Here is an 11,294-nt window from a genome sequence, read left to right as displayed (position 1 = left end):
TATATATATATATATATATATATATATATATATATATATATATATATATATATGTAAAGATTCTACTGACTTGAAATGATCAATCTCTCCCCAAATTTGGTCCGAGTAGTGAAGAATCGAGCATCCGCTTGGACTGTGGAAGACTTCTGATTGAAAGACAGATACTTTTCAGTTTCAACTAACCACAGTTGAGCTTCACAAAAGCATTGCAAAGTTAAGACCATCTCAGCTGGAGAGAGAGGATGTGTTCTTTTTGCTGCGATGCTTTTGGGAAACTTGGTCCATTGCGATTAAAAAAACATCGATGGGAAATTGATCCTTGGACTAATATGGAAGTCTGTTCTGATTTGAACCAGGATCATGGCTCAGATGCTTACAGAAGCACTTCATATTCCCAAAAGTTTGCCAGTTCATTCAAATTTAACCTAGCAGGAAGTCAGTTCTGAGGAACATTGTTCTTGTTTATGCTTGAAGTGGATATAGTGTACCTAATTCATCTAAACAGTACCACTAATCATGTGGTTTATCTAGAACGCTGGATTTGTTTTAACTAGAAATTTCCCCCCTCATTTGGAAATGGAAATATTATCGACTCTGCAGGCTCTGCAGCACTTGTTTGGAGCTCGCGGTGGTTTATTTGGAACCATGCTGTTACTTGGTAGTCTGAGCTGCAGGGCCTTAAATACATGTTTGACCTGTTTAAAAGGCTCGGAAGTATACTTCCTCCTCATTGGTATAACATTTGAATTCCGACTTCATTCTGTTGAACTGCGTCACTTGTGAAGTGATGGCATCATGGCACAAGGAAAGCATTTGTGCTTTGTATAACAGTAAAGTCTACACATTCAACCACACATCCACACTAACACCCACTCTTTATTTTTTCCTATCTCCGGTTTTGAGAAATGTATTACCTAGTATTATTAGTCTATGAGTAATGTAATATGTACTGTACATTGCACAATAAAATGAAATAAGCAAGCAAGAATTAAAGGGATTAGAGGAACCCATGCTAGCTAAAGAAACTTGACCTTGAGATAAATCATCAGCAGTATCAAGCTCACATACTGCAGTTCCAAACACCGGAGCTTGAAACTAAGAAGGCGATAAAGCTGAAAGAGCTGTAATTAGAGCTGGTGCTGAGGAGTAGGCCGGGTCTCGGTTCACTTCAGGTTTCCTGCGCGACCTGTTCATGAGTTCTCGCCCGTGCTAGAGCTTGCGCATCGAGGCACCTGGTTTGTAAGTCCTGTTGGTTTTGATGTTAGTAAACACATTGCTTTAGTTCCTATGTTTAGGGAAAGTGAGGTGGACACCTATATCCCTGTGTTTGAGCGCACTGCTGCCACTCTGCAGTGGCGTACAGATATGTGGTCTTTATTGTAACAGTGCAGGTTTGTGGGGAAAGCTCAGGATCTAGCATTAGAGCAGAGATTGGATTATGAAACGGTTCAATCAGCTGTGTTACGGGCATATGAGGTTATCCTTGAAGCTTACTGGTAGAAGTTTTGAAAGCATGCCAAAACCGCCAGCCAAACATATGGTGAGTTCGCACGGGAAAAGGCTGCATTATTACAGAAGTGGTGTACCGCAATAAGGTCATTACCTTCAATCAGTTCAATTGTTGAATTCTCCAAAAATTTAAGGCCTGTATTTCTTACAAAATTGTGGTTTATTTGAATGAGCAAAAAGTCTCTTCGCTCGCCGATGCTGCCGTTTTGGCTGATGAGTTTGTGCTCATGCAGAAAACTCTATTTTTTCTTCACATCGTGATACTTCTGATCGCAGCTACAGCTCGAAAGCTCCTGTGAGCGCACCTAAACGTGCTAGTGAGTGCTGTGAATGTTTTTATTGTCGCGAATCTGGCCACCTCGTTGCTGCTTGTCCCGTGTTAATATGCAAAAATTGACGGAAAGCACAGAACAGTCCTAAGAGTGTGGCTTTAGTGCATGTACAATAGTGATGTGTCGTTCATGAATGGTTCATTCATTTTAAATGAGTCTTTAATACGACTCGAGAATAACGAGTTGCCTCAGAGAGTGATTCGTTCATTTTTGACCGCGAATGAGTGGCAATATCCCCATGGGTTCTGTACAGGAAACAGAAATGATCAGTTTACGTCTCGAGTTTTCGGGTTCGAGTCGTTTGTTCTTCCCGTGTCTGCCCCATAGGCAATACACCATGCAATACCAGAAACAGAAATGATTCGTTCTTGTCTTGAGTCCTCGGGTTCGAGTCATTCATTCTTCCGGTGACTGCCCCATAGGCAATACACCACGCAGTACCAGAAACAGAAATGATTCGTTCTCGCCTCAAGTCCTCGGGTTCGAGTCATTTGTTCTTCCTGTAACTGCCCCATAGGCAATACACCATGCAGTACCAGAAACAGAAATGATTCGTTCTTGTCTCGAGTCCTCAGGTTCGAGTCATTCATTCTTCCGGTGACTGCCCCATAGGCAATACACCATGCAGTACCGGAAACAGAAATGATTAGTTGACGTCTCGATTCTTAGGGTTTGAGTCATTCGTTCATCACTTCAGAACCCCACTGCATTCAGAATATAGGGTGGACACGGGATGAACGTATGACTCAAACCCATGAATCAAGACGTGAACTAATCATTTCTGTTCCCAGGGAACAGATGTGACAAATGTGACGTGACTCGGATCGGGACGTGAGGTGAACTAACAGATTGGATAGCCTAAAGATGCAGCTAAGCTATTAATGAATCATTTCTGTTTCTCATAATTCAGCCTTCGCTGCATTAACCTATAGTGCATTTTTTATTCCAAATGTGATCAACGTTTGCGTAAGTACTAGAGGTGTTGGGGAATTTAACATGCAACATTTTAATCATATTCTGCTGAAATGAACGAAATGACTCGAAAAAGATTCGTTCATTTTGCTGAACGGGATTCAAAGATGCGAGTCAGTAAAATGATCCGAACTTCCCATCACTACTGTACAAGGACAACACTGTGACAGTTTACTTTCACTTTCCTCAGTTGATACTACCTTTGAAACTTTTATTCTGGATGATGTAGTTTTGCTCCTTTATGTTGGAAGGTGTCCTTCCTTTGTCTGAGCACTCTAGCTGTGGTGCAGATGTTCTAGTTCAGGGTATTGAACTTGGTGTAGTGAAGGTCCCATTACATATGGTTTTCTTTGTTCTGAGGTGGTGTCTGTTATGGGAGATACCTGTTATAGGAGAAGCTTTTGAAAGAATTTTAATAGAATGGGTAGGTCCCCTTCCTCGAACCAAGTCTGGTAATTCATACCTACTAACTTTGATGTGTGCTGCTACTAGGTTCCCTGAAGCTATACCCCTACGTAGCATAAAGTCCCGTGTTGTCTTCAAAGGACTTGTTAAGTTCTGTGCCACTTTTGGTTTGCCAAAATACATCCAGTCAGACCAGGGTTCAAATTTGAAAAAAAAAAATCTTTTCTGTTCAGGAGGGTGATGAAGCAACTGAACATTTGTCATCAGGTTTCTAGTGCTTACCACCCAGAATCCCAGGATGCATTAGAAAGGTTCCACCAGATGTTGAAGACTATGCTTCGAACCTGCTGTTTAGGTCAGGGAAAAGATTGGGATGAAGGGATTCCCCTGTTATTGTTTGCTATCCGTGATGCTGTACAGGAGTCATTCGGTTTCAGTCATTTGATTTCAGTCATGGACCTTTAAAGGTTTTACGGGGAGAGTTTCTGTCTCCAAGTCCAGTAAAAACCCTAACTAAGAATAACCTGGATTATGTTAGTTTCATTCATGATTGCCAACATACTGCTTGTGAGTTAGCCAAACGTTCTCTTGCATCCTCCCATTCCTGTATAGAGGCTCGTTTTGATAAAAAGGCTGCGGTATTTACATCCCAAGCAGGTGATGAAGTTTTGGGTTTACTTCCCTTTGCTCTCCAGGCTTGTTTCTCAGGTCCTTATGTCATTGAGTCTAAATTGAATGACGCAGACTTTGGTGTGAAAACCCCTGAGCAGAAATGAAAGCCTCGTGTGTGCCATGTGAATATGCTGAAACCTTATATGCCTTGCCCTTTTGCTTGCCCGCCAACATTTTGAAGTTCAGACTGGTTCTAGCTCTGACCCTGTTACTGTTTTTACAGACCTAGTCTGTAGTCTGTAGTCCACTAGTGTTTTTACACAGTATGTCAAACAGAAACCAACGGCTCAGTCGATGGTCCTTGATTGTGCAGAGTTTTAAGATAAACATTCAGAATAAGAAAGGGTCTGAGAATGTAGTGGCTGACTCACTATCTCGGGTGCCATTTTAGGGACAGTTGTGAACCTGATGTTCACTCTTAAGGGAGTGGATGTTACGTTCTCGGGTGTGTTTGTTCTGTGTGCCATTCGTGTGTCAATGTCAGTGATGGAATGGGTGTCTTTTGTCTCCTCTCCTATTAGGCCCCGCCTACTGTAATGCATCATGTTCTGGCTTGCCACTGGATGATCACATCTTGTCCACACGTGCTCCTGCCTCATGTGTTAGGATTGGTTGGATTCACGCTTCCGAAGGTGTACTTAAGCCTAGTCAGTCTCCATCCCATGGCAGATCGTTGCTGTTGCTTCGTGTATTTAGAAGTGCATTACGTGTCTTGATTTCGACCTTCTGCCTGTTATTGACTTTGTTTATGCTCTACCCCTTTAATTATATATTTACACAAAGTAATTGTCAAATTTTTAAGTAGTGCACTGGTAATAGTGTAGGAAGTTGGCACCATTTATGTTTTCTCTTGGTTTTGGGGTAGCTATGGAGTGAGGGAAGGAATTGTATTTTTGTTTTCTTTTCTTTTAGGATAGTTCGTTTCTTTTTGTACTGTTAGAAGGAAGTTTTATTTATTATTTTGGCCTGGTCGGCGTCTGAAGTTCAGACTATTATAAAAAAAAAAAAAAATGAGAATAAAAAAATCCCCAAAGCAAACACAATCCTGGTCCATGGCAGTTATTTTTTGCTTTGTGCGGTAAGATGTGCATTTAGCTTTCAGGAAATAACTCCGTGACATCCGCAGCTGAGTAGATCTCAAATCCCTCAGCATCCTCCTATTCCCATGACTGAAAACATCATGCATTGTTGCAGCTTGCATTGTGTCAAAGTTTAAAAACTTGAGCTCGTTTGGCTCCTCTCTTTTCTCTTTCCTCGGAATCTTTTAAAACCACAGTATTATTATGACCTCAGTATTATTATGACCTCAGTATTATTATGACCTCAACATTAAGTGACGCAATTACTTAATAATCCTGAGAGCAGACATTTATGAAACCGCTGCCAGCATAAAATATCATCTAACATGTTCAAAGCTGAGTGAGCGGAGTTTCCGGATGAAATCATGCATAGTAAATCGTGTCCCTGTCTCATGTGCCAAATGTGAAGTCGCACTCTGATTCATGTCTGCTCTTTCCGCCACCTCATAATGTCACCACCATCGTTTTTTTTTGATAAATTTGTGATGAGTTTTAGCTGCATTTCATGCATTTGGGTGTTCAAGAAGAAAAAGAACAGAGTGCAAAGGATTAACAAAGTTATATAGATATTTGGTATATATATATATTTTAAAAAATTTGAAATAAGGCGAACCTTAATACGACATGCATTTAGTGGTGCTTGAAGCTTTGTGTAGAATTTCATATATATATATATATATAATCTGCATAAATATGACTTACAGCATCATCAGATTTTCACACAAGTCCTAAAAGTAGACAAAGAGAACCTAATTAAATAAATGAGAGAAAAAATATCATATTTATTGAGGAAAATGATCCAATATTACAGATCTGTGAGTGGCAAAAGTATGTGAACCTCTCGGTTTAGTGGCTCAATTTGAAGGTGAAATTAGAGTCAGGTGTTTTCAATCAATGGGATGACGATCAGGTGTGAGTGAGGGAGTGCGGTGTTTTATTTAAAGAACAGGCATTTAACAGAGTCTGATCTTCACACCACGTTTTTGTATCATGGCATGGACAGTGGAGATTTCTGAGGACCTCTGAAAAAGAGTTATTGATGCTCATCAGGCTGGAAAAGTTTCCAAAACCATCTCTATAGACTCTATAGACAGACATTTTGCAATTGCTTGGTAGAATTTGTCATTTTGCTAAAATTGTCATGATGGCTTGGTCTTTAAAAAAGGTGTTCACATGTAGCATTCCAATGCTAATCTTATTGGGAAGCTTGATCTAGCATTACATCTACTACTACTACTAGATTCTGCCAATTCATCGTATGCAGGATTAGAAATGAATTCTGTAGCCCGTCGGTCATAGTGGCGACTCTACAGTCACTGACCACGAGACCCTGCAGTGAAGTTATACTGCTCAGATCATCACAGGAAGTGCTCTGCCTCCACGGGGAGAAACTTTACTCACCCCAGCTACACCCTGTTCGACCCCACACTGTCTAGAAAGGGAGTATCCCAAACTAACCAGTGCTGCAAGGCTACTTTCTTAACATGGGCAGTCAAGCTGCTCACGCAGCACACACTGGGAACACCCTCTTCCTACTCTTCCCCTTTTGCACACCCACTTCCTGACTCAGACTTACTACTTAGTTTACATTTGGCACATGCATTTTAATCTCTAATAATACATCTTTTCTGTACTTTACACATTTGAACACGGTGAATGCCAAATCAAATTCTAGTAACCCCCGTCTGAACCGGCACACCGCCCTAAAACATTTCCCCCCTCCTTTTTATGCGCCATGTTCATCGTCTTGCCAAATGATGCTACTCACCTATCCTCTATCTGATGCTTTTTGCACTCGTTATATGTTTACAGTCGAGGCTGTACGGATGTATACGTATGATGACAATAAGTCGAACTGAATCGAATTTTATTCCTTTCTTAATTGATGAATTACTCTGTGCTGTGAGAGTGTCATCTTTTTCATTTGGTCAGCCATAAGAGACGGATCAATGCGATCATCTCACCAGCCAAAGTGAATTTCAGTGAGTGAGCGAGAACAGTAACACCGCTTCTAGAAAGTCAGAGATAAATTTCGTATCATTTTATTACTTTGCAGATTTCTTTTTTTTTTTACTATGCAGATTTGATTACTTTTCATGACCATTCTTTGAAATATAAATTATCATTCTTGGAGCAACGATACTGGAAAAAAAACAACAACAACCAAAACTTTAAGAGGTAATAACGTTGCATGAGGCAGGTAGTTTGACAAATTATTATAATTTTTTTTTAGCAAAAATAAAAAAGAAATACATTTCAGACACAATCCAAAGCAACAAAAGCACATTAGCTGCTCACTTGTGTTTTATCTGTACAACAATGTATCAGAGAGACTCTGTGAGTATTCTAGATCTCTAGCACCTGACAGGCAGGTCGAAATTTTTTTAAAAACAGTGTAACATGTAGACATTTAAAAAATACTTCTAATAATAAACATATGTTAAAAAAAAACAAAAAACAAAAACATAGAACATCTGCTTGGAGGCAAGTTGCAAACAAACTAAAATAAAAAAAAAAAATAAAAAATTCAGTGCCTTTTTATGATAAGATTTTTCTGTAAAACATCTAATCTAAAGCCTGTTAACTCTACCCCTCAGTGTAACGCTGAGTCAGAATGTCTCATGCACACTTGTATTAATCTGAAGAGTTGTAGGTTCCACTTCATCAAGTTTGGACTATTTGTTTATTCATAAATATACATGTGTAATGAAATAAGCTGCACATGGGGGGCTTTGAAGATCAATTAAAGCAAAGTGTTTCTGCACAGATTGATTTCATCATGGATCCTCTTAATGCTGTCCTTGATGTTCTTGGATATACCTTCATGCTTGTGCAGCTTATCGGGAAGGCTGAGGACCTCCTGCTCTGTAGCCTCGTTAAGCCACCGCTGCAGATTCTGAATACAGTGGTCATGAATTCTGGAGGACTGAAATCCACCGTCCTTTACATTTAAGTTCCTACAGATACGATGTAGCTTTCGAGTATTCTGAATCTTGAAGAAGATTTCTATGACTTGCTGCTTGAGGAGTTTTAACACACCTGAAAACAGAAACAAGACCACAAACACCAGCTCAAAATAGCGCTTGCATCCGGTTAGCTTTCCTGATTCACTATTCAAGGGAGAAAGAGGAATCAGTGCGAGTGTGCAAGAATGAATCATTTAACATCAGACCCATTTTAGAAAACGAAACCCTGCGCTCATTTACGATGATGCCGAAATCCAACATCTCAGCATAGTGGAAACGGTCCGGTGGTTATTTATTATTAAATAAATAATAATAATATATTACTTGTTATACCTCCGCTTTGCTCACATTTTCACTCCTATTAGTCAAAAAATCGTTGCAAATAGATTCTGTTAACTTCCTACTCAAGGAGCCTCTGCCAAACTGTAAAGGTTATGACTTGCTGAGGATTCCTCAAGCGGGATAGAAATAGGACGATGCGATGAAAGCTTAAAGGAAATTTAACTCCCCGTTAAACCAAAACCTAATGATTTAAATAAATAAAGCATACCATCCTGTGTGATACTGTTGCAGCTAACACAAACGTTGTCCACAGAGCTGGTGCCGGAGAACAGAAGCTTCTCTTCTGATTTGCACGGTGTGTGTGGAACGCACGGCGTGTTTTCGGCTGCGTAGTATCCGGCCGTGCAACGCTCACACTCCGTGTCTGTGTGTGGAGTCCCTGTACAATAAAATAAAAAAACAAGAAAAGGAAAAAAGACAAATCTTAAAAACTGCAAAAAGGGTTTGTTTAAAAAAAAAAACAAAAAAAAACACATTTCTAAAATAATTAAAAAAAAATAAATAAATAAATGCAACACTTTTTGTTTTCATGCATTTCTATGACGCATATCATGTGTCGTGGAAAAGCCTTCGAGAATCGTGATATATTTCGCTCATCTCTAAAGATACGGAAGTCTATATACACTGAATTTGTTTAACAAAATATTTGATTGAGGTTTTTTTTTTTTTTTAAAGATCAGATTCATTATTGTTTTCTCTTAATAAAAGCTCCATTCTGCGCAGTGTGCTTGCGGTAACTTTTACACACTCGAAATAAAAAGGTTTACAGTCGTACATGTAATAGACACACATTAAAATCTACCGAAAGATGTATGTTTTGAAGGCTGAACGAAAGAGACCGGTTAGTCCTCTTTAGAATGAGTGTAATGGCTCAACAAGTCCAGCCAGAGTGAAAAATGCTGCTAGAGAAACAGGATCATGAGATTTTCCAAGTGATGATTCAACACTGGAACGTTTCAGAAGCTAGAGGAGATGTTAGGAGAGGTCAAACGTTAGCGTTTGAACAGAATTACCTTTTACTTTGACTCCGTATCCCTTCTGACACACCGTGTGCTGCTGGCAGAAGTGCGAGTTCCAGTAAAAGCCTTCCTTGCACTGACACACACGGTTACTGGAGCTCGTGCACTTCTTTGCTTCGGTCTGATCTGAAGAACACCAGTCGCATGGCAGACAGTCATAGATGTAGTTTGAGAACTCGGTGTAGAATCCTGCGTCGCACGGCCGGCACACGGTACGCTGCGTGTCTGTGCAGTGCTTCTGCAGATGGGAACCTGGAGGGCAGCGGTCGCACGTCACGATCTTGCCGGAGGGAAGCTTGCGTTGGTACGTGGTCTCATTTTGCTCATTTTGAGCAATCACCAAGGATGCTGTGCTGCTGTATAGCACTAAAACAGTGAGGATAAACTGCAGAAACAAGCACACACACACACACAATATTATGAGGATCTTCCACTGGCATAATGATTACTGCAGTAAATCTTAACCTCAGTAACTAAAAGGAATTATTATTGTTATAAATTTTTTTTAAAAGGTTCTTCCTTCAGCCACATGTCCTCAGAAGGTCATTCTGCATGCCAGTGTTTCCTCACATCAGTCCACGTGAAGATAATGAAGAGGAAACGTTAAGCCAAACTCACGAGAGTGCATTAGACCACTAACTCGGTGGTGTTTTTCCTCTTTTGGTTTTAACGCTCGATAAAAGCCTGTCTGTCTTCGTTGTCCTGTTATGCGTCCTCAAGAACCTTGAACATTCAGTACCAAACCGAAAACACCACAGCAACTAAAATCTACATGCTCTGTAGTGAGAGCGGTCCTGAATCATTTCCAAATGTCAGAGGAAAGACTGTTAGAGTTTACTGAGGAACAAGACAAGAATAAACACTGTCCCAAAACCCCAACTGATGTCCGACAACCCCTTATCTGTGTATAGGACAATCCAAATACACCAACCACCACTGAGCTGGAAACACAATCAGATAAAGGGGACCATACTGTACCTTTCCTTGTCACTCAGCTGGTAGTAAGCAGTACCTTTAAAACGAGCTTTTGAAAGGTGAACACTTCCAGGTAAAGGTGTACAGGCAGAGTAAAGGTGTTTTAAAAAGGTGAAACACTGTAACATACCTTATATCATCTGTGTGAGGTCTCAAACCGCACGTTAAAACCTCTCTCTCTCTCACTCACTCACTCACACGCACTATCTCTCTTGTTACATGACAGTCTCAAACGTAAATTTCTCCAGCTCCACACCGAAAAGAAACACGTTAGACACGTACCGGCTCGGCTAGTTCTCTCTCTCTCTCTCTCTCTCTCTCTCTCTCGGTGTTAAAGCGCAGGGAAAATAGCAACTACGCTACACAAAGCGTCCGTGCACAAAGCGGTACCTCAGAGCACGCGGACAGAGAGCGAGCGCGAGCGCTACGTACTCTACGTGAGGATCTGAGAGCGCGACGTCACTCACCTCGCTGGTTGCCATGTGTGCCTCTGCGCGCGCGTCTCGCCCCAGTTCTGTTGACAAGGAGGAGGATCTCGTGCCTCTTTTTAATACGCTCTGAAGTGATGCGTCATTAGTCACTTCCAGGAAAACTTTATCCATGTAAACAATGGAATGAATATATGTCGGAAATGCCAATAATAAATTACACGAGTTACCGCTTTCATCTCTCTACCTCTTTGTCTCTCTCTCTCTCTCTCTCTCTCTCTCTCTCTCTCTCTCTCTCTCTCTCACACACACACACAGTTTATCGCTCAATCTCTCTCTCTCTCTCTCTCTCTCTCTCTCTCTCTCTCTCTCTCTCTCTCTCTCTCACACACACACACACACACAGTTTATCGCTCAATCTCTCTCTCTCTCTCTCTCTCTCTCTCTCTCTCTCTCTCTCTCTCACACACACACAGTTTATCGCTCAATCTCTCTCTCTTTATCTCTCTCTCTATCTCCATCTCTCTCTCTGTTTATCTCTCTCCCTATCTCCATCTCTCTCTCTTTATCTCTCTATCTCCATCTCTTTCTCTTT

General features: G+C 40.7%; 1 protein-coding gene across 1 annotated transcript; it reads right to left on the bottom strand.

Annotated features, from left to right (window-relative positions):
* Positions 1 to 6,995: 6,995 nt before the first annotated feature.
* LOC108274553 (tumor necrosis factor receptor superfamily member 6B) lies at positions 6,996 to 10,883 on the bottom strand. The gene is made up of 4 exons (XM_047159963.2): positions 10,739 to 10,883; positions 9,291 to 9,681; positions 8,486 to 8,656; positions 6,996 to 8,008 (listed from the first exon to the last, which is right to left on the bottom strand). Exons 1-4 carry the CDS (start codon positions 10,871 to 10,873, stop codon positions 7,713 to 7,715), a joined length of 993 nt encoding a protein of 330 aa, XP_047015919.1. The 5' UTR covers positions 10,874 to 10,883; the 3' UTR covers positions 6,996 to 7,712.
* Between the last annotated feature and the right edge of the window lie 411 nt (positions 10,884 to 11,294).

Source organism: Ictalurus punctatus, chromosome 14, assembly GCF_001660625.3.
Source record: "Ictalurus punctatus breed USDA103 chromosome 14, Coco_2.0, whole genome shotgun sequence".
Taxonomy (NCBI): domain Eukaryota; kingdom Metazoa; phylum Chordata; class Actinopteri; order Siluriformes; family Ictaluridae; genus Ictalurus; species Ictalurus punctatus.
This window is presented reverse-complemented; position numbering and strand designations above follow the sequence as displayed.